The sequence below is a fragment of the Phoenix dactylifera genome, chromosome 1 (assembly GCF_051530095.1).
Source record: "Phoenix dactylifera cultivar Ajwa chromosome 1, Ajwa_hap1_PhDact_Kaust_v1.1, whole genome shotgun sequence".
NCBI lineage: Eukaryota > Viridiplantae > Streptophyta > Magnoliopsida > Arecales > Arecaceae > Phoenix > Phoenix dactylifera.
This window is the reverse complement of record NC_143190.1, coordinates 12523710-12548257: the sequence shown is the minus strand read 5'-3', so window position 1 is coordinate 12548257 and position 24548 is coordinate 12523710. Positions and strand designations below refer to the sequence as shown.

Genomic DNA, 24548 nt, shown 5'->3' with positions numbered 1-24548 from the left:
TTTCAAGTCATCCAAGTCATATGTTTGCACTAAACTCTATTTCTTTATTTTAAAATGCACCCCTGTAAATATGCACCCTCAAATTTAGTGGGAAAGACTTAAGGTTCCATTGCATGGCACAAAATATAATCTAATCAAGGGACTCCAGCATAAACTATTTTCGCTAGCCTTAAAGGCTCAACTGATCTGAGACCAAACTTCTATGCTCTGAAAAATTGAGATGCATGCAGCTAATAACACAAAGAACAAAGGATAGCAAGGGGCAGCTCATTAGGAGAGTGACTTACGATTAAATAGATCAGATTATTTCATAATAACGAGATAAGTACAAAAAGTACATTTTTTATCAAAAGGAAATAGGATATAGCTTCAAGATATATAACCTGGATACATGTTATTTCTGAAATATCTTCCCAGCTCTTCTGCCTGATTCAAAAATCAAGAGTGAAATGGCTTACATAAAATCATGAATATTCATGAAAACAGACTCACGTAATGTTTACTTTGTACAAGGGTTTGGAATTAAAAAAGAAATCCTCAGAGTTTTGACATCCTATCACCTCTCACTGAAGTGCAACTTACTGGCACAGCTAGAAAAGAACCATATACTGCAGTCAAGACAGTTTTGTATATAGGTCATTTTTAGCTGCTCCATTGAGCAATTGAGTTAGGATTCAAGGCCAGAACTCATGAGGGAAATGCGAAAAGACAGAAACCTAAAAGAAATTACCTGCTTTCTACCAGCATGAGTAAGAACACCACCATATTTAAGGACCATTAAAGCTTCAATAGGGCGTTCTTCTTCACCATCACCGTTACTCTTTGGAACCTTAACCCATTTTAGTGGCTTCAATTGCACTTTTCGATAAATACCTGAGAAATATCCACCCTGGGCACCAACACCGTGGTATCACATATAAATACATTTATTTATAATTGTTAGCCTAGAAAATTTCTCCAACACTTTTTCTGCTAAAAGATAAAAAGAAAATTTAGGATCAATGCCCAGAAGTACAAAATCAAGCAGAGAAAGAGCCAATAGCTAAGCAAAATAACATTATGTAGAACTATTTTTCCAATAGACTTTTATACGAGAACATTTGGTAGTTTCTCCAGTGTAGCTGACAAGAGTGCAATGTCAGTTGATCGACCAAGATCAGTTACATTCTAGCCTTAATTTGATGTCATTTCATTTGTACAATGCATAAAGAGACTCGTCAATCAGTCCTTTAGAGCAAGTAACTTGCACAGATACAGGTCTGACATGAACCCCACCAAATTAAGGCCTGACATGGACATGAAATCTGGAAGCATGGGTTGGCAGCTGGCTATATTCAAAAACTACACCTAAATATTATTGGGCTTCATTGACTACAGACATAGCATTACGGCATCAACATGAGCAAAGCCAATAAGACCAAATGAATGCAAGAGCAGGAATCTGAAAACTGGGTCTAATCCATAAAACTTGGATCTGATTCAGACCACACCGAAAATTTTAAAAAAAACTCATAAAATGGACGGGCTGGACCCATACATAGAACATAGTTCCAAAGCTAGCTCCGATTGATTCTAGGTCAGGCTGGACGAGGCTGTCAAAAAGCCAAAAGCGCCCTTAAGCCGACAACAACCACCACCACCACCCCCACCCCCCACAAAAAAAAAAAAAAAAATGCCAAAAGTGCTAGGCACCAAAAAGGCATAGCCTGAAAAAGCATGGCATTAATTTATGAAAAGTTCTACAGATACATTAGAAATAGGTTTTATTTATATCTAAAAACAATATAAGCACCATTGATCATACAATCATCCATTCAAGTTTCAACATTCTAAATCACAATCATCTTGAACATTAGATATCATATTCACATCTTTCAAAACATCACATCAAAATACCACTTCTGTGAACATGTTTCTAGGCAAGAGTCAGAAAAAAATAAACTAGTAGACATCCTAAAGCAGCTTCAAAGTTCAAATATGATCGAATTATCACTTCATAAAACATGTTTGATGTTTCTAAACAAAACTTAAACAAAAAAATAAATTGTTTCACATCCTATAAATCCCTTATTTAAAAAGAGCCCAACAGACCAAAATGCCCCTCAAAGTAAAACCAGCAGTCTCTAAAAGAATTGGCAAAAAGGGGACCAGAAGAATAGTGCCAAACATTGGAAAGGCGCTTGCCTGAATGCCTCTCACTTCATCGTAGCCTCCTAGGCGCTCACCTCAGTAAGTCTACCAAACATAAAGACTGTTGAAGCACTATGAGGTTTCCTCGCCTTGCCTGGATTCATAGGCAAGTGCCCATAGTGCCTTTGACAACACTAGGCTGTCTGGAATCTTACCATGTGTACATATTACATACATCATATGTGGGCCTCCACATATATTACCACAAAAATGGCATCAACACTAATTTCTTCAATTGAGGACTCAAATAAAAAGAACTCCAAGGGTGCTGCAAAAATGGAGTAAAATATTTGGTTCTCTTCTTGAGGAGGGAAAAAACCACCAAATAGGTACTATGTAAAAATAAAATTGGGTGTATGCAGATGTTCATCTTGTCATCTAAAAAGCTAAATTTAGATATATGATGTAGCCTTTTTTTGAAAGGCTGCACCGATACTCCTCTCTCATTGAATGAACACCTTTGTGCAAGATTCGCCATATCAGTACCGGACCCCATACTGGTACCACACTGGCACTGTGTTGGTATGGTACAGTATAGAATCTTTTTGACATATCGAGTGTTGGTACATCGCCCATACAGGATACCGATACAGTATGATAATGCTCCATACTGCCTGGTTCAGGCCAGTACGGCGAACCATGCCTTTGTGCCTCTATCCCGACACAAAAATAAAAATAAGAAGGTGGACCATTTGTTAGCCTCGCAAGTAGGATAAGTTATATGAACATCCACCAGCACAACGTGAGCATCTGCATTATACCAATAGTCTGATGCACGTCATATAGATTAGATCTAAACAAAAATGGCTGCCTAGTAGCTATCACACAAAATTAAGGCTAAATTGGCTTGCCCATATAAAATCAAATTATCTTGATGCTTCTCAGCACAAAATGCAACCGAGCTATCAAGTCTATGGGAATATTCAGAAAAAGAAAATGTAAAAGCAACATTTTCGAGTCATGATCATGCCCTTGAAATCACGAAGAAACTAGTAGATCGTGCTCCTTCGTAAACCTAAGCATTTGCCAAGACAGGGCCACAGTCTAATACCAGGCTAAATTGTCAGACTTCGAGCCTAAAAATGGCCAATCTCGGGCCTAAATATGGAGAAGAGCCCAACCCAATGGATAATACTAGTGCCCTGGCCCGCCCCGAATGGACTAGACTAGAAACATAAAGAGAGAAGAGATTGTAAACTTTAATTGATAATTATCCTTTAAGGTAGCCCCACACTACATTCATGCACAGCTTTCTTGATAAACTGAAGAGTTGAATAAACATCATTATGAGGTAGTTATGGAGTTAACCGAAATCAACGTATCCGTACAGTGTCTGTTAGTATTCTGTGATGGACTGAATGCTAATGTTTATTACAATAGAGAATCAAGGGTCCTTGGTCTTGCCTATAAAAAGGGCTTGTGTACATCCATCAGTACGTCCCATAAGGTTAGAAAAAGACTAGAAGTCCCTTTTCTCACTAAAGTGTTTCTTGCCGAGTTATCTTGATCGGGACTTCAACGCTGGAGCTTAAAAAACAAAAGACATTCACTATGGCAGGAGGTATACGTTCCTACTTCCGCTACTTTATATATGATATCGGATTATTTATATATGTTTAAGGCTTTTATTTGGTATCAGAGCAAGCCTCCTTGTCTGGTGTTTGTTACTTTTGAGATTTGCTCTATGCATTTTTAATATCCTAGGATCATATCTTGTTGACACGCATAAAATGAATATTGTCTTTTATTTTATCTCGAGATTAATTTTACTACTCGAGAAAATCATTTAAACCCAAAAGCCAAGTTACCGGTGAAAGACAACGCCCCTTTTTTTTTTGAAACTTTCCTCTCAAAACACGTTCTGGGTTGTCTTTCACCATTTTCGTTCTTTTCCTTGTTTAAAGCTGTAACTCTCTCACAGCAAGAATGCTATTGGGTTTCTCACGGTTTTGGCTTGATTTCTCTTGGCTGGAAGCATGAAAGGTAAATGGTTTTCTGGGTTTTGCTCGGACATACTTTGGATTTTCTTGTTCCTAAAATCCAAGTGTATGCATGTATCTGAATGGGTTATTTTTGCATTTCTATTGAATCCCAAAGTGGACTTTCAATTGGTGAAGATGGGATAATTTGCAACTGTATTTTCTGTTCTTGCCGCACGAATTCTTCTTTGTGTTTAAACTTCCATTATGGATCCTGGGCTTGTTTCTAAAGCCGACTGGAATTTCGGTTGCTGGAATTCAATGGGTTATTTGCTCAAAATTAACCGTGTTTGCGGCAAACAATGTTTTTGCTTAACTTTGTGAATCTGTTGTTCTTATTGGTTGGTGACTTTATTGTCATTCTCGGACCTGTGCTATGAAGTCAGGATTAATTTTTTGGTTGGCCGGGCTTTTCGTTTTATGGAAGTCGGAATGAAAGTGCTCTACTGCCCAGACCCCAGAGGGTCTTCTCGATTATTGCAAAGGTTTTTAAGCAATTATTTTGTAAATACCATGAAGTAGTGTTTTACTATTATTATTAGGGGTCCAGCCACAGCGCCCTAATAGTTTTGGAAAATCACATCTAGATTGAACATCATAAGGATCCGGTATTGAATTGTGATTGGGTCACGGTTATTAATATTTTGTCCCCATAGGGAATTTATTAGTTTCCTGTGATTTAATTAGAATGGAAAAATGGATTTAAGAGCATTGACGGTAATTTATCCTTTTGCCCACAGATGTGGATATCTTTATTCGTTGATGTTTTAAATTATTTGTCCCATTAATAAAGTAAAGTAAATCCATGCTGTTGCAACCTTTGCCCACAAGTAGGTGAGAATTTGCTTTAAGAAAATGTCTCATATACTAAAGATATTTTCCTTGGTTACTGCAATTGTACCAAAATCTTTTATCGAAAATGGTGGATACATTCCAATGCTTGATAATCACAACTTTTTTGACTGGAAGGATGCTGTTGAGTTTACCTTGGGGTATAGAGATCTTGATCTGGCACTTCGTGAGGACCCTCCACCCGTCCCCACAAATACGGATGCGTCTAGTGTCACTGAAAAGTACCAATTGTGGGAGAAAAGGAATTGCTTGGGACTACTACTCGTTAAATCTCGAGTTAGTAGAAGCATAAGGGGTGCTATCAGTGACTGTACCACTCTCAAAGCTTTTATGAAGGCCGTTGAAGAGCAATTTTCTCGATCGGATAAAACCTTGGCGAGTACTTTGATCAAGAAGCTCGCAGCCAAAACTTATGACAATTCGAAGGGCGTGCGCGAGCACATTATGGAGATGAGGGACTTAGCTGCTCAGCTTAAGTCTCTAAAGATAGATATGTCTGAGTCATTCTTGGTTCACTTCATCCTGAACTCTCTCCCGTCCGAGTATGGACCTTTCAAGATTTCCTATAACACAGATAAGGAAGAATGGTCAATCAATGAATTACTAGCCATGTGTGTTCAGGAAGAGGAAAGGATGAAGCACGATCAACCTGAAAAGGCTCACATGGTTGTTCGTGATAAAGGAAAGACAAAGAAAGGCAGGAATGGCCAAAAGAAAGAACACAAGGCGCCACTAAAATTTGATGACAATAAGGTTGACTATTTTTACTGCAAAAGAAAGGGTCATGTCAAGAAAAACTGCCTAAAGTACCAAAAGTGGCTCGAAAGGAAAGGTATATCTATCTCTCTTGGGTGTCATGAATCATATTTCACTAATGCTCCTGAAAATTCATGGTGGGTTGACTTCGGCTCTTCAATCCATATTGTAAATACTTTGCAGGGATTTCTCAATCAAAGGAAGCCAACAACAAGTGAACAATGGGTTTCTCTGGAATCAAAGGTCGTTCACGAGTTGTGGCGGTTGGGTCTTTTCGGATAGTTTTGAAATCGGGATTTGTTTTAGATTTAAACAATGTCTTTTACATACCAGATTTTAGTAGAAACTTGGTTTCTATTTCCCAATTGGTTGTAAAAGGATATGGGTTTTTATTTGAAAATGAAATGACTATTTTTCTTGATAAAATTCCTATTGGTTCTAGTTCAATGATTGATAATTTATTTAAAATAAATTTAGATTCCGACTTTGAGCAAAACTATAAGTCCCAACATACAGTTGGTGTTAAAAGAAACCTTTTGAACGAAAGTTCTTCTCTACTATGGCATAAGAGATTGGGATACATCTCTGTAGAAAGAATGAAGAGGTTACTGAGAGGAGTCTTACCGACTGTTGATTTCACTGATCTCAAAAGTTGTGTGGACTGCATAAAGGGTAAGCAGACCACTAAGTCCTCTAAAGATTCAAGAAAGAGCAAAGAAAATCTAGAAATCATACACAGATATCTATGGACCTTTTTCTACTCGTTGCTTGAATGGTCAGAGGTATTTTATCTCATTCATAGATGATCATTCAAGGTACATGTATCTCTATCTTCTGAATGAGAAGGCTAAGGCACTTGATGCTTTTTAAGTCTTATAAGGCAGAAGTAGAGAATCAAAGTGAAAGGAAAATCAAGATCGTAAGATCTGATAAAGGAGGGAAATATTATGGAAGGTACATAGAAAAGGGACAAATGAAGGGACCATTTGCGAAATTCCTTGAAGGTGAGGGTATAGTTACTCAATACACTATGCCTGGCACACCACAACAAAATAATGTTGCTGAAAGAAGAAATTGTACGCTCATGGATATGGTAAGAAGCATGATTAGTAACTCTAGTCCACCCTGTCCTTGTGGAGTGAAGCTCTTAAAATTGTAGTGTACATTTTAAATAGGGTTCCATCTAAGGTTGTTCCCAAAATGCCTTTTGAATTATGGAAAGAATGAAAGCCTAGTCTAAATCATGTACACGTATGGGGTTGTCCAGCTGAAGTAAGAATTTATAATCCTCACATAAAGAAGTTGGATTCAAGAACAACCAGCAGTTTTTTCATTGGCTATCCAGTTAAGCCCAAAGAATACAAATTTTACTGTCCATCTCATAGCCCTAAAATTGTTGAGTCAATAAATGTCAGATTTCTTGAGGATATTGAGCCTAGTGGGAGTGTTGATCCTCGTCGGATTGAATTTGAGGAAACACTCGAACAGGATCTACTTTCTCCAGTTGGAGGACCTTCGGTTGTGGTAAGGAATATTGAGGTACAACCGAACAACATGTTCATCAGGAAGAGGTTCAAACTGTGGTTATTGAGCCAGTGCAGTCTGAGCCGACCGAGTTACCTCGGGAAGGCGGAAGCATGGCTTTAAGGAGATCCTCAAGAATAAGGAGACATGCCATTCCCGATGACTATATTGTATACCTCACTGAGTCTGATTCTGATGTCGGACCTAAGGATGATCCTACTACATTTTCATAAGCTGTGAATGGAGAGCATTCCACTCTCTAGTTAGATGCCATGAAGGATGAGTTAGAATCAATGGCCAAAAATCAAGTCTGGGATCTCGTTGACTTACCTGAGGATGCAATTGCTATTAGTTGCAAATGGATTTTTAAAACCAAAAGGAATTCCTCAGGAAATATCGAATAAGGCCCGACTTGTGGCTAGGGGTTTTACTCGAAAAGAAGGCATCAACTATCATGAAACCTTCTCTCCAGTTTCTAAGAAGGATTCATTAAGAATTATCATGGCTTTGGTAGCTCATTTTGATCTCGAGCTACATCAAATGGACGTGAAACAGCTTTTCTTAATGGGGATCTTGAGGAAGAAGTGTACGTGACTACGTGTCAACCTAAAGGTTTTAACAGTAACAATCCGAAAGTATGCAAGTTAAAAAAATCTATCTATGGATTCAAACAAGCTTTCCGACAATGGTATTTAAAGTTTTACAAGGTAATCTCTTAATTTGGTTTCGTCGAGAACCTTGTCGATCAATGTATATACCTTAAGGCAAGTGGAAGAAAATTCATTTTCTTAATCCTATATGTAGATAATATTCTTCTTACTAGCAGTGATTTGGGTTTGCTACATGAGACCAAACAGTTTCTCTCCCAAGTCCCAACACTTTGAAATGAAAGATATGGGTGAAGCCTCTTATGTCATCGGCATAGAGATTCACAAAGACAAGAAACAAAGAACTTTAGGACTGTCTCAAAAGGCCTACATTGAAAAAGTTTTGGAGAGATTTGGTATGCAGAATTGTAGGCCCTCTATAGCTCCCATAATCAAAAGGGATAAATTTTCTAAGGATCAGTCACCCCAAAATTCATTGGAACAAGAGCATATGAAAGATATCCCATATGCATTTGCGGTCGGAAGCTTGATGTATGCTTAGATCTATACTAGACCCGACATATGCTTGGCTATTGGTATACTCGGGCGCTTCCAAAGTAATCCCAGTTTCCTACATTGGGTAGCTACAAAGATGGTTATAAGGTATTTGCAAAGCACCAAGAACTACAGACTGACTTTCAGGCATACCGACATGTTGGATGTAGTTGATTATTCATATTCGGATTTTGCCGGTTGTGCAGACTCCAGAAAGTCAACTTTGGGATATATCTTCCTTCTTGCTGGAGGAGCTATATCTTGGAGTACTAAGCAGACCATTGTTGCTACGTCTACTATGGAGGCAAAATTCATTGCCTGTTATGAGGCAACTACCCAGGCCTTATGGTTGAAGAATTTCACAAGCGGTCCCAAGGTTGTCGATTTTATAGAGAGACCGATCAGAATATACTGTGATAACAGTGCTGCGGTGTTCTTTTCGAAAAACAATAAAAGTGGCAGCCGGAGTAAACACATCAACATAAAGCATCTCAGTATGAGAGAGAACATCAAGAGTAGTATGGTATCTATTCACCACACCACTACAGACTTGATGATTGCAGATCCAATGACAAAAGGTTTACCGGTTAAACAGTTTAAGGGTCATGTGGATTCTATGGGCATATGCATTTAGTTCTCTCATTGGACTTTCTTGTTTCATAAATATTATCAATGAATTCAGTTTGAGTATTGCGTAATAAAGTTTGTGAATTCATTTATCCATCGAGATGATAAAGTTGGACCCGAGTGACTTGCTAGTCTTTCATAAAGTTTTCTCATAAAGCACTACTTAAGAGGTAGAGTACATCGTAGCACATGGAAGGGACGGTTTCAATAAATAGAGCCTTACTGCCATGGTTCGTGTATGATGTTTCTTGAGTTAGTGGGAGTATCCACAATAAATGATGTATAAAATTTGGCCATACTAAAGTTGCCAATTCTATACGGTTTGAATGTGTCACATGGGCCAAGTGGGAGAAAATGTAAACTTTAATTGATATTTTTTCCTTAAGGTGGCCCCACACCACATTCATGTACACCTTTCTTGATAAACTGAAGAGTTGGATAAACATCATTATGAGGTAGTTGTGGAGTTAACCAAAATCAATGTATCTGTACCGTGTCTGTTAGTATTCTGTAATGGATTGAATGCTAATATTTATTACAATAGAGAATCAAGGGTCCCTGGTCTTGCCTATAAAAGGGGCATGTGTACATCCATCAGTACGTCCCATAAGGTTAGGAAAAGACTAGAAGTCCCTTTTCTCACTAAAGTGTTTCTTGCCGAGTTATCTTGATCAGGACTTCAACGCTGGAGCTTAAAAGACAAAAGACTATGGCAGGAGGTATACGTTCCTATTTCTGTTGCTTTATATATGATATTTGGATTATTCATATATGTTTAAGGCTTTCATAGATAAGGAGCAGGGCGAGGATGGAAGGCAAGAGAGAGGAGGCTGTCAAGGAAGGAGGGAGGGAGAGAGAGGATGGCAAGGCCAACTAGGGCCGAGGGGAAGCAAGAGAGGGTGGCGAGAGAGTGAGAGAGAGAGAGAGAAGCCAATCCCATAGAGAGTAAAAGGAGGGGGAGCAGTGTTGCATCGGCTATGATTGGAGGGACTTTGAGCCCTCCCACCCCTTATAAAAAATATATAACATTATTTTATAGATAAAATTATATCTATATAATATGCAATGTTTTGGGGCTAGGCTAAGCCAAGCTAAGTCAGTCTAGAAAATGGCTATCATGTTTGAAAATTGAGACCTGGCCATAGCCTGAGCACAGCAAAAATCAGGTTGGATAGGTATAGGGCGGGTATGGGCCAACCTTCCACGGGTCAGCTCTTCACACTATAGTCAAAAGAATGTAGTAAACAAATCCAAATTGAATTTGTAATTTAAGAAACTAAAAGATTCATTTGACACTAAAAACTGGACAAAGAAATAAAGCCTGGACTTGTCTACATGGTGGAAGGTAAGCATTTATTCTTAGATGTAAACAATATATTATCTGAGCATCAATCCTCGCATATTCCACACATCAACACCATGACCACAAGTAAGAATGATTCCTAGGGACCCAAAGCTGCTAGCAAGTCCTCTACTGGATGCTCAAATATGCAGACATAAAAATTACAATCAACACAAGTTTTTATACATTTTCAAGACATGAAATAATTTTGCTTGCTTTAAAATGCTACAGTTACAGTTGGAACACTTCAATTAAATACATGCAAACAAGTCTATTGAAATTTGCTTGCTTGAATGGTCATGCTAAAGCAAAATGTTCCATGCACAAAAACAAATTGAAGATGCCAAAATCCTGTTATTGAGATAATGCAGCAACAAAATTAGCATTCATGACCGCATGTAAAATTAAAATCAAATGAGACCAATTTCTGATACCAATAAACTTACCTCCTCAAGAACCGCTTTGACTTGACGAAGTTTTTCAGCATGTTCGATGTCCTCAGCATCACTATCGCTTTCACGACCAGATCTAATGCATAGATAATTACATATATAGAAGGAAATCATTAACTGGATAGGGTCACAAAAAGCAAAGCGATTTTCTTTATTGATAGATTTGGGAGAGAACATTTGTTCAATTGAGTTGTTGTATGAGAGATACAACCCCTATGGTGATGTTATAGGAGTGGCATCTACAAGAGACTCAAATGCAAATCTGACTACATTGAAAATTAGAAAGTGCGTGCCATGACCATATAGGATATTGCTACAATACAGTAAACAGCACCATTCCTCTTCACAAAATCTCTTTCATCTGAAAACTTATGAGATAGGTTCACTGATATATTAATCAAATGAAAAGCCCATGTGTTTATGTGGCATTTACTCCATTCCTTATCCATTCCAAACTGTAATGTGGTGTATATGCAAATACTAGGGATTTAGGTACTAGGTGACAACTATTGCATATGGTTGCAAACATCATTATAATCCTCATCCAGGCCTTCTACCATCAAAATCTGGTGACCAAAAAATAATCATAGCTCTAAAAGGCGCCATGAAAGAAATGAGCAAATAATAATAGCAGCTAACATAATTTTTTTAAAAACTGCCAGCAAATGGCAAATGCTTGTCCATTATCAAGCTGATTGAACATTCACCAAAATACCGTAAGGATATGACCTCAATAAACAAACATGAAATATATTCTTTGGGGCTTTAAGCACTAGGTGGTCACAGCTGGTTACAATCAACTCATTAACTTTACAACTATTAAAGAACAAACTAGAGTGTGCATATCTAAGTAGGAATTTCTAAATTTGAAAACGTACTTAGAACGTGGAACCAGCATTCGTGTAGCATCTAGCAGATCTTGTAACTGAACGGCACTTTTCAGCTTTGTCTGCAGCAAAGTTAATGCACAACAAGATCATTTAAAAGTCTTCATAAGCACCAGCCCATTTATTCTCCAAAACTGATTTCAAATTTGGAGGCAAGAAACACCTCAGCTCTTGGCCTTCCTCCATTGTACTTCAACATTAAATTTAGTAGTTTCTCTTCCGTAACTTTCAACTTCACCTTCTGCTTTGGTGTCCGATCACCACTAAGATAATTATGACAAAAAATTAGAAAGGATATGAGAGATGAAAATAACCATCCCATAAAGCAAGAGAAATCTGCCCTTACTGACGAATAACAGCAATAACACAACGGAGCTCCTCTGACTGCCCAAATGTGCCAATAATTCCACTTCCCTGGCGTGTTAGCCCCTCAGAAGATTGGATTGGTTCATTAACTTTCCAAGGAAGATTAGGAGGAATGGTAGATGAAAGATGGGGAGCTTTTGCATCAAGAAACATTTTCCTCAATACACAAGCTGCATCATCATAGTACCTACCATACGAACAAACTTCTTCAGAAATACAGATATTAAAAAAACTACAAAACAGTGTTGCAAATTATCATCATAACAAAAACTATTCAAATAATATATTTTATTTATACATTAAATTCAGTTAATAAAATACTTAAGACAGCAAACACAATTACTTGTGGGAATTCTTCACAAAACTCCATCCATTCACATCACATACATAAGATCGTCTTTCGCACCTTAAGAGATCAAAGCCACAGACCTGCCAAAACATGTAAAGAGTGATGGAAAATAGCCACTTAGCATTCATGTGGAGGAAGTAAATCACTTCAAATTGATTTCTTTAACTATCCAGCATTTAACTGACTCTCAATCAATTGCAACAATTTAATATACCTTCTTTCTTGTTACTAGCGAGACCCTATGTTTTCCAATATGAGCATGTATTAGTTAACATACCTTAATTTCAACATATTACCTTCAAACAATAGACAAAATACTATAGCATTTTCAACAGCCAAGAGCCACGCCATGAGCCTTCATGACCTTAATGTTGCTCGCGTTCAGAGAGGGTGCACTTTTGATGGCCCCAAACATACCGTTGAACCATTATGTACCTAAGGGGGCACTTTAAGCCTAGGTGGGTGGTCTAGGTTGGAAGCCAGGGCAGGCCAAAGACGCCAAACCATCAATGGTTAACTGCAAGCAATCATGATGCATCCAACAAACAACCATGAACCCCCCATCTCTCAGAACTCACAGCCATGAGAGACATCATCAAACAATCAGAACCCACAGCCATCAATAGAGGTAAAAATTTGTCCTTGAGAGAAGAAAAAAAAACTCGTCCATCCAAGGTTTGCTATCTCGATACCATACCCTATACCAGTACTATGTTGGTATAGTATTGGTACACCGTACACCAATATAGGGGTCGGTTCAATGTACGGAAAGTTGGTATGCCCCCTGTAGCGAGTCTTGGTTCAGTACCAGTACAGTAGAATATGCTCAGCATAGGGCACTACGCATCAGTACGACGAACCATGCTTCCATCCATGGTATGCTGTACCGGTCGGTACCGGGCGTCCGTACCCGTACCGATGGATATCGGTATCGGTACGCCAATGTTGATACGCCTAGCGTACCGCATACCGTACTGTACTGATACTCGGTATGCCTATACTAGTGCGGCATCGGTACGGGGTTCGGTACCGGTACGGCGAACCTTATTCCATCTATCATTTTCTTTTCCCAAATTCTGTGATTCCTGTGTAGGTCTTGTTCCCCAGCTTAGCATCAAAGGCCCCTTGATATGCTATCATGCAAAATCAGTGATCCTACACAAAGGATCAATTTCAAAGCATGCATGCATTGAACGGACTTCAAGTTATTGACAATTCCTCAAACTAATCATTCATGAATAGGGTGAGTTCAGTTTGAAATTAAATAAGTTTGAGCTTGAGCTTAGAAGTTATTCCTCAAACCTATCATTCATCAATAGTTTGAGGTTCAGTTTGAAATTAATTAAGTTTGAGCTTAGAAGTTAGTAAGTTGGACTTGAAATTGCAACTAAATGATGAAAATGCAAATTCTAAAAAGATAGAAAACTAGCTTCATAAGTTCATATTGAAGCCCACTCACCACAACATAATAGTGAAAGTAAAAAAGGAAGAGGAAATCTAGAAATCCTTTACATTAATATATAGTGACATTCTAATCAGTTTAGGATTGCTCAAGTGAAAGCACGTAACTATTCTTGCTCGGACAGGTGACCACAAGAGACTTAAGTTTTGTCTAAAGTGTCAATTATGAGAACAAATATAGACTGCACCAAATCATAGTGATAAAAATTAGTCATATTCAACAAGCTTTTATAATTTTGAATAACATGAAAAATAAGAACAATTTAAAAACATAATAAACATTTGCAAGTTAAAATGCAAAAACTAAAAAGTATACATATTGCAAAATATGTTAAACGGCATAAGGACCATTCTGTAGAGTCCAACACTGAGCAAGGACTTATCATTCACAACTTCATAGAAAATATAAAATAACAAATTTAAAACCCTATAAACAGATACATTGCAAGGCAACATCATAAAGAACATCACAATACGATTTAAAAAGAACAATAAGCACATGGAAGCTTCATATCTGGATAATTTTACCGCTTGTCTAAAAGCAATACAAACTTCCCTTGCCATTTGTTTCTCAGTCGGAGTCAATAGTACGGGGTACCTGACCTGCAAAATAAATATGTTTTATAAAACAGGGAAATGAATTCCGTGGAATTTTTAAAAATCTTGAAAATCAAGACAAACTGCATTAGAGATTAGGTTTATAACTCAAGAACCTCATAGCAAACGTGAAAGATCCAAGTGCTAGCATAAATAAAAGAACGTTCTACCAGCATATGGAATCAGAGAGGTCAATTAACTAAATGATCGAGGTTACATTAATCTATGACAGCATAGTTTTTCCCTAAATGACATCATACAAAGATCAATGATTCAAGGAAAAGGTTGTCCATTTAGCGTTTAAACAAACCAGATAAATAAGAAAACACAAATTAGGAGCTACATTTTGGTACATAAGCTTTGACTCTTATGTGTAGAGTTCCTATATCATATTTTACTTTCTTTCCTCTTCATCTAGATTTCTTTCATATCTATTAGAAATTCAACGTTGTTTCAGTTGTATTGAATTAAAATTGCACAACAAATGAAAAGGTTGTTTTGCCTGAAAATTGGCCTTCAAGATCCTACAGCAAGCATCTCTCTTGCGTCATAGCTTATATAGACCGGCTAATTAGTTTAAATAGATGCCTTTTTTATTATTTTGTCTGACCTTGTTTCCTTTCTTGATGGGTAAGTTGAGTTCCAGACTACAATCAAAAGCTTGCCGACACCACCGAGTGAAAGAGCTAATCAGCTTTAATTCCATATATCAATGCAAAGCACAATTTGGATTTTGGGCAGTTAGAATTGAATACTGCATGATGATATTTGTCACGAAAATCGAATATTGAGGGGAACTAGCTATTAAGATCATTTTGCTCTCTATTAATACAGTTTCATTATACTTCCTAGTTCCCAGTACAAATTTTGCTGCTACTAACCGATTTATTGTCGTTTATTAATAGAATGCATCAAGAATAAAGGTGATTAATAAAATGGATGTTAACTGAGTTGCCGATGTCATTTTATCTATTTGCAATTTCATCAAGTTGCTAATCTTATATGTGAAATGCCTATGGCAAAGTAAAACTTGTCAAAAAAGTCTAATTAGCACAACAGAACCTAGGTGTATCAGATGAAATATGCTACAAGCACATTATGTAAAACTGACGAACATAATTAAGGATAGAGTTGTTTCGTGCTAAATATACTACCCCTGCAATAAGAATCTACATTCATCTGTGAATACAATTAGCAGGCCTGATTCAAATAATCTGAGGAATAACCTGTAACCTAGCAATTTTCGTGATTTCAGATAAATCCAGCCTCGTACTTCTCTAGCCAAAGAATAGAAATTGCTAGTCTAAGTGATAATGAATAATTGAATGCTTACTTCTTTTCCATCAGGATTCCTCATAACGACACCATCGACAACTGGAGACTTCCGTGCTTCAGCATGTGCATATTCTGGACCAACAGTATATACCTATGGTAGACATACAGATCTTAGTTCTAGCATATTTAGCATTTTCAGTAATAAGAGACACTACAATATATCACATGGACAATTATGTTAGTAACAAAAGACAACTAATACATCAAACTGTAAGAAGCAGTGATGGGAAAGCTTATAATATAGTGAACTATTCCATTGGATAATTAAGGTAGTATCAAAACCTTTATTGGCACCAAAAGCAGAAACTTAACACAGACCGAAAAAAAAAAAAGAAGAGGAATGGAGGAAGACGGGCTGAATTCATGATTTTCAAGAAGCTGAAAGAAAAAAGGAAGGCAAGGAGAGACCAGGATGTTGTCACACTGGCTAAAGTTTTGAAGTGTTTTAGCAATTCTCCCTCAAACGTCTACCTACACATCTATCTCATTCGTAGTCTGTCAATTGATTTAACACTAAGAAATGGGAAAAGTCATAGAACAAAGAGTAAAATTAGATCCAAAAATTATGTATATTAAATTATAATAATAAACTATCAGATACTTGGATGCAACGCTCTTGCCAAGGCAGTAAATGATTGTAAAGTAACTTGGTGCTCCCAAACAACTGGGTGATTGCCTTGCCTGGGGCCTATTTATGTGGGAGATACCAAGTAAATGATTGTAAAGTAACTTGGTGCTCCCAAACAACTGGGTGATTGCCTTGCCTGGGACCTATCTATATTAAATTATGATAGCCAGTGCAAACAACTAAACGAGGCCCAAGTATGCAAGCAGAGGATGGCCCATAATAATATAGGAGTTAATTGCACTCCAGACAGTTTTCTGAATGATGGGATCAACAAAATAACAAATCTATTATACAGGTCAAAGTTTTGATGGGCAAAAATGGATGTCAAAAAATAGTTTGGTGGGTTGACTAGTTGCTTATTTCTTCCAGATTCTTTCTCATTTCGAGGAAAAGGTTCGGGAGGAAAGGAAGGAGATTTAAATCAAAAGAAAATGGCCTATTTGAGATTTTCAGGTTTCTTTTGTGTGATGAACATGAAGAATAAATTTCAGCATTTCAAAACTATTGGTCCAACTTTGCAAAATTTGTCACAAAGAAACCATATTCATGGAAATTATAGGTAGATAGGAGGTGGTTATTCTTAATATAGGTGGTCCTTTTTGTAAAGGACATTGAATAATCTCAATTCAAGATATATAAGCTCATCCCTTCTAATGTTAAAAGGGTACATTCATATTACATAAAATTGTCTTCCAGAATAATCATAGATTCTGAGAGGCAATAAATAATATACTAATCATGAAGAGGGGGTATTTTAAATATGACCACATACATAGTCCATGCTATATTGCAAAATGCAGTAAGACTGTTAACAAAATTATCAATGACAACATATTAAACAACCTTGACATCTGTTCCCCCGGTAGGCATGAACTCCTCATAAATGTAAGAGCCCTCACGCCTCACTCTACGAACATCTGGGTGAAACTCACTAGATCGATTCCCAACCTATAGAGATGGTACTAGAATCAGAAAAAGAATTGCATCGCACGTATGCTACTTAAAAATGAACACAACATATAAATATTACCTTTCTAAACAATTCTTTCATTCCCCCACCAGCAGAACTAGGATAGTATATCATTATACTGTGGTTGTCCCCTTTTTAAAAGAGCAATGAAAATCAGGGTCAAATTATGTACAAAACCAAGCATAGAAGCATATAGAATGGCAAAAGTATTCTTGCATGTACTACAAGAAGGATTTAGAAGTTTAGTATTTTTTTGGTAATAACTCAGAGCCTACAGTACCCAAAAGATCTGTTAGATAACTTACCATTATAGAAAATTAAGGCAAGTTTATGTTGGTTTAACTCCAGCAGCCTCTTGTCTGACCTTTCCAATGTCAGAGTGTTTATGCACCAAATAATATAAGTTAAAGGAATTGTTAAATTAAGAAGAGGTTTTGATAGTTGCATCCATGGTCTGCTGAACCGACCGGTACCAGTCGGTTCAGCCCATACCATACCGCTACCGACAAGCACTGGTACGGTACGGCTATTGAAATCAGTTCCGACCTAATCTGGGTCGGAACCGATCAGATCATGGCCTGTACCGATGCGAACCGGCTCGGTTCGCACCGGTACGAGGTGTTCTTCACGAGAGACAGCGCAACTAAAGCCACGCGCTGTGGCACTTTCGATACAGTACCGGTTCGGCTGTTCAATACCGGTACCGCACCGGTACGTCGGTACGGTCGGTATAGCGAACCTTGGTTGCGTCTATACCCTTTGCTTGCTTCAATTTGTCATTAGACTTCAGACATGTTCCTTGTACATGATGTGAAACTTCTGAAGCATAAGCTCCATTTGGAAGAGCACTGGAAGCATTGATTAGGAGTCTAAGAAGTACTGAAGAAGTGTGCATTATTCCATCTGGTGTGTCTTACTCATCCTGATTTAGCAGAGAGAACTGAAGAATTTTTTATGTCTTCTTTTTCATTCTAGACCTTGATGTGTTCAGTTACTGGTTTGGCACCTAACAACTGACACCTCTGCTGAAACTCTTAAGTTTCAATCTAGACCTATATTGAAAGAATCGCCCAACATGAAGACCCATGGAGCTTTCTTGCATGCAATTGCCAATTAAAAATGCAACATAGATAATAGAGATACTCTGATGCAGGCACGCAACAAAAATTGGAGGGATAAGGGAAAGTTAAACCATGCACTGTAGAGGAATAGGGATTCCATGGAATAGGGAATTTAGTGTCTGGTTGAAGGGATAAGTGAAGGGGGAATAAGTAAATTGGTTTTTTGTGAAAGATTTGGATTTTATCACAAAGACAAAATTGCCGTCCCACTTTTTGGTTAGATTAAAGAGTGAATACGGGCTAAAGAGTAATTAGAGAGAATAAGATTCCCCTCTTCGAGCGGTCCCGCGGGGGGGGGGGGGGGATAACAATCCACCCCTCCCTATGGAATTGCTTATACATCTGACTGGGGGTTTATTCCCTATCGGAGGATAAGACAATTCCAACCCCCGTTCAAAAACTTCAACCATTTGGACAGAATAGGTGGAATTACTCCCTTATTCCATCCCTATTCCACCTTCTAAACAGGGTATCGACATCGGGTTCTAACATATACAAGTTTATGGCTTGAAGCTAGTCACTATTACAACAAATCTATTCGGTACCAACACCTAATTGAGCAATATCTGCAATTAAATTCTTATGATTTATGTGGATCCATCGTCTAGCTAAGCGGACAGAGACTCCAAAAGGAGAACACTTGATGCCTATTCTGCTAGAGTCTAAATCGTTCATTTTCCTGAATTTCCATGCATTGTGGATGGGCTTTTATCTGGTGATCAAAATCAGCTATGCATGAATAGAAGGAAAGAGAACAGAATAAAATTGATTCCAAACTTTGCACGAACTGTGAGACAGTCAAATCAGTGTAAGAAGTGCATGGCTTGTCGCCCTAGGTTTGAGGCCTCATCACTGATGTTGGAAGTTAAAAAAGAAAAAAGCAAATGAAAGGAAGCATCAGCGCATCAAATGGACAAAAGTTACCTAGAGCAATGTCTCAGCATACCTTGAAAGAGGTTTGTGACCCTATACCTCAGCACAATATCATCTGACTGCATTGTGGTAACAGCATTCTTGAATAATATTGCACTTACAGGTCTCATATTATTACTTCAGGATGGCTAAAAAGAAGCTTATAGTCAAGGTAAGTCGTACCGAGCCATATCATACCATACTGATAAGGTACCAAGGTCCGATTCGATATATGAGCTGAACCAGTCTATAGCAGTCTGAATAGAGCGGAATCACCCGTATCGACCTACACCGCTCGATTTTGAGCTGTACCATGGTTAGGAGTAAGAAAAAGTTTGGAAACCTATCTTGGTACAAGATACATAGTAAAGGTACGCGGTACCGACTGTACCGATGTACCGGTGGGCATCGATACCGATACGGTACCGAACCAAACCGAGCCGAACCGGTACTGTACCGATGAGGCTAAAAGCCAAAAAAAAATTGGAGCCGGTACGGACTGGTCGGTTCGGACCGGTACCGGTTCGGTACGGGCCGATACCGAGTCGATATGGGCCGGTACCGGTCGGTACGGGCCGGTACGCGTTGGTACCGGTCGGTACGGGCCGGTACGGTTCGGTACCGAAATATGTAGCTGTTTCATACCGGTAGGGTCCGGTACCGGTATGTACCGGCCGGTACCGGCCTGTACCGACCGGTACGGCAGACCATGATACATACTATACCATACCGTACCGTACCGACATACCGTACCAACACAGTTCTCAATAGCAATTTTGTGAACCTTGCTTATAATGCTTATGATACCAATGCGGTCCCCATATATGTATATGTGTGTGGATTGTATGCCATTTGGAAAATGATATTGGAAAATTGATCCCCAAACCGACTCTTTTAAGTTTAACAGCCTTACCATAAGAAATTTGTCTCATTCATGAAACTAAAAGGAAGAAAAGAAAACTCAAACATTTGCACATGTAACTAAGCTACCAAGTTGTTGGTTTTGTGAGCTTCCTGAAGAATTCAGATTTGAAATGGCAAATCTTAAACCGCACTTCCTTTTGCATCAATGGGAATTGATGTTCAAAGTTGATGTCATTGAAGATACAACTAGTAAGAAGTCCGATGAGTTCAAACAAGTTTTTAAGGACCCTAAAGTACCAAGTGGTAAGGAGCAATTTGTAGTCCCAATGTAATAGGGTATTGCATCAGTGCCAGTACAGGATCAGTGTAATCCCCATACCAATACGTGGTACTAGTAGTAATTGTGCCAATTTTATCATCTATCAATAAGAAGAGGGTGACATGATACTTTTGCAGGGCGTACTCCACCATATTAATAAGGTACTAGCACAACGCCCAACACAAAGACCTAAATCATTGACTCCAACAATTAGTTTTTACCATTAGTGAGAAATTATGAACGTCAATTATTTTCCACGAAGCATAAGTCTAATGCCCCTTATGTAAGATACACATATCTTATGACACATGTAGCATGTCTTTCTATTTGTTGTTCATTTATTTGATTTCTATTTTGTAAAATCTATGGACAATGATACTTTACAAACATGCTGAATTCTAGAAAGTGGTATCTAATGCATGACTGATTTATTTTATTGATGCTTGGTTTATTTCATGATAATGACAGTAGGTATGTGTCTTCTTTGTAAGCAAAAGAATGAAGAACTATAAATATGGAAGCACATCGCTATTAATATCAGAGAAGAAAACGAAAAAACAAAGAGCCTTTAGTGCATTATGAAATCATAGCAAGAGAATTTACTGCAACAATATATGTGACTAGAAAAATTATAAAAATGCCTTAAAAAATTAACAGTTCTTTAGAGGTTTTCTTCCTTGATTACTCTAAAAAGAAATTATTTTCATATATGACTTCACTAAATTAACAGAATCAAAAATTAACAGTTCTTTAGAGGTTTTCTTCCTTGATTACTCTAAAAAAAAATTATTTTCATATATGACTTCACTAAATTAACAGAATCAAAAATTATTTGCATAGGGCGAAGTCATACCATCAACAGGTTTCTCCACAAAAGGCTTCCAAAAACGCTTTCCATGAACCTCAACAAAATCTTCTTGCTCAACAAAGTAGTCTAGTTCTTGATAAGGATACTCTCTATTTACAAGAGCATAATTTGGAACAGGAATTCCAAACATTTCAAGACGCTTCACAATTATTAACAAACAGGTTAGCAAGTTATGAAGTACTAGATATCAAGAGATAGATTACTGGATGATCTAAGACAAGCCACCTCATAAACTTTCCTGCGATCATGGAGAAGATGTTGTGGTTCCAATTCATTCACCAAGAAAGGCCTTAAGCATATCAAAAAAGAGGAAAAAAAGGATTAGTCATGAATGACAATCCATGCAGAAGACTATTGTTCTCAAAAAAATACATGCAGAATACCTAGCTTTAGCATTCATAACCTATAAAGAAGAACCAAAATAGCTCATGCAATTTCTCAAAAAGGAGGTTAATTTTCATAATAATAAAAACGGCTAGAAGGTGAATACAGATTGTACAAAGATCGGAATATCGACATCATCAGAGACAATTGTTAAATAGTCTGACTTTAGAAAATCATGACTTGACTACTAAAGCCAATTTGTAGAGTGGATAGTATTTGTTAAAGAATGAATGCTTAGCAATCTTAATATTTATCAAGAATATTAAATAAAAGAAACAGAAAAACATGGAAAAATGACCATGGTGCAATCAAACAATAAGCTTGGTGCAATCTACAGTTTAGTTATGTTTGAGGCATTGAGCAAGAAAGATTAAATGACATGCCAATATGATGGAACAGGGAAATAGAATTGATGGTAGACTTCATATTACCTCTTTACGATCTTCAACAATTGGACTAACTAGTCTAAATTAGAGCTGATCATGGGCTAGGCCTCAGGCCTAAACTATATTCATTTTTAGTTGGGCTTTGGGCTGGGCCTATTTAAAATTTGACATTTTCTGTGCCCAAGCCCAGTCTATGATCAGCTCTAGTCCAAATCCCCACCATTGTGGTTGAACCTAGATAATATACATTGCGTCAATTCCTCAATGGTGAGCTTGTTCATGAATAATAGTCTGTCTATTCTATGTATGCCTACCCATCGATCCTCCAATTTCCTTAGTCGGATTATAAAATACCTTAATGGCATTATTATTTGACTCAAAAGTCCCCACTTGATTGGATCTACACGCATTTACAGATGGTAATTGGGTATATAGTCCAACTATTCTGTATGCACATTGTCTTTCACAGGAATTCTGTATCTTCTGGAAAAGCAAGAAAGAAGTTTCTTTAAATGCATTGCTATTTCATGCTTAAGCACTTTGTAATTCCTCGCGACATGGCTAATACGACTTAGTTGGGTTCCTTTTGTTCCAAACCACTGTGCTATGATGTCTATATTTCTTAAGTACAAGGTCATTTAGATTGCAAACAAAATAGTTGTCTCCAAATCAAAGAAAGCACATCAACTTCAACCGTATTTTCTCTAGCATATTGGCTTAGATAAAAATTGCTTCCAATCTACCAAGCAACTTGCAACTTCAACAGAAATAAGAAAGAGACTTTCTGCATTTCCAATACGCTAGTTGTGTAGCCTAAACATGGTCGATCGCCAGTAATGGGTTAGGCGAAGCAGGGCAGAGTAATAGCCTGTATAGCCATTGTAATACATATCCAACTTAACATTGAAAGTATTAGGAGTGTGTTTTGTGTCTTGTTGTGAGCAGTGAAGTGTACCACTATTTTATAAATTGTGTTATTTGCTCTATCTATAAATTCTAGTCATCACACTTACTTCAATTCTCTCCTTATATTCTAGTATGGTCACTAATATGTTGATTAATTAAGAATTTCCCAAATAATAATTTTAAACAAATATCTAAATGGTTAAATTGACAGGATGCAAGATAAATATTACTATGTTTCAGAAATATCTTACAGCAAACGATGAGATGAAAAAGATTTCTATCTATGTAAAGAATCGACAGCAGTGCATAACCCATCAGGACAACAAAAGATCAATAAAATATGATCCAATCTTCAATATTACAATACAGGAATTTGAAATGAAACTCAACAGTAGAACTCAACTTGAAGTATCACAATAAGGCAATTGATGAGCTTGTCTCTAACTTGAGCCGACTATGTAAATTCATATCATTACATGACAAAATGAAACAGATATGGTCCAATTTGTTTACTAGGGAGAAATGTCCACAGATAATAAGGGAAAGGATCTCACTTCCGTAAAGCCGCATATGCCTCAGCCTTTTTGAGCGGATAACCAGAGGAGTAGAACGCAATCAAGCAATCACAAATTGGCCAGCTGAAATGTCCAGTTCATGCAGTAAGAAGTCGTTACAATGGAAAAATGGTTAATACGAACAAACAAGGATTTTTCAGTGCACATAAACCCAAGATGGATGCTGGATGCATATGTAAGCTATAATACAACTTCATAATAGAGATGAATTGATTGACATCAATGAAACTTAATGCTGACATTAGAAGGTGAAATATAGAACCACTCACAAGCAAAAATAGCTCTCATCCGAAGACAATTAACTTCATGCAGTAGTTAAAATAACATTAATTTACAGTATAAGAAGGGTGACCAAGACAATGTTTGACTCCTCAAATTGCTAAGAATCATTCTTAGCCTAGCACATTTTCCTCCATGCTATACCTCTTAAGTCAACATGAAAACACATTTTGTTGAAAAGTTTGCACTAAAACATATGCATCAGGTATATGTTAATCAGTAAAAATAAAATATGTACAGATTTTGCATCTTTAGAATGCAAAAGCATGTTGTACAGTTACTGCATCAATTTGAAGTCCAGATAATTACAACAATAAGAGTAACAAAAAACCCTTTTGTGTTAGATATAGGAGCAAACGTGAAAAGATATATACCTCTCTATTGGATCTTCAAGAATTACCTTGTCACCAAAATGTACAATCTGCACCAGAAGAACATAGGTTTCAATAAAAAATAGCATATGCCAAGATAAGAACT

General features: G+C 37.4%; 2 protein-coding genes across 5 annotated transcripts in view; one reads left to right on the top strand and one right to left on the bottom strand.

Moving 5' to 3' along the window:
• The window catches only part of LOC103720100 (inositol hexakisphosphate and diphosphoinositol-pentakisphosphate kinase VIP2-like), a 56870-nt gene that overhangs the window by 28135 nt on the left and 4187 nt on the right, over positions 1 to 24548 (bottom strand). For all 4 annotated transcript variants that reach the window (XM_008809649.6, XM_008809651.6, XM_088720926.2 and 1 more), the window contains exons 3-17: positions 24446 to 24492; positions 23772 to 23855; positions 21767 to 21830; positions 21527 to 21680; positions 17518 to 17588; positions 17331 to 17435; positions 15858 to 15950; positions 14456 to 14530; positions 12461 to 12546; positions 12098 to 12304; positions 11915 to 12014; positions 11743 to 11813; positions 10859 to 10940; positions 731 to 889; positions 384 to 426 (exon numbers count right to left, since the gene is read on the bottom strand). In XM_008809649.6, the coding sequence (XP_008807871.3) occupies positions 384 to 426; positions 731 to 889; positions 10859 to 10940; positions 11743 to 11813; positions 11915 to 12014; positions 12098 to 12304; positions 12461 to 12546; positions 14456 to 14530; positions 15858 to 15950; positions 17331 to 17435; positions 17518 to 17588; positions 21527 to 21680; positions 21767 to 21830; positions 23772 to 23855; positions 24446 to 24492 (1441 nt within the window). The remainder of the gene's footprint in view (positions 1 to 383; positions 427 to 730; positions 890 to 10858; positions 10941 to 11742; positions 11814 to 11914; positions 12015 to 12097; positions 12305 to 12460; positions 12547 to 14455; positions 14531 to 15857; positions 15951 to 17330; positions 17436 to 17517; positions 17589 to 21526; positions 21681 to 21766; positions 21831 to 23771; positions 23856 to 24445; positions 24493 to 24548) is intronic.
• On the top strand, positions 5020 to 5995 carry LOC149768492 (uncharacterized). Its single transcript, XM_089927370.1, has 2 exons — positions 5020 to 5853; positions 5961 to 5995. Exons 1-2 carry the CDS (start codon positions 5025 to 5027, stop codon positions 5993 to 5995), a joined length of 864 nt encoding a protein of 287 aa, XP_089783496.1. The 5' UTR covers positions 5020 to 5024.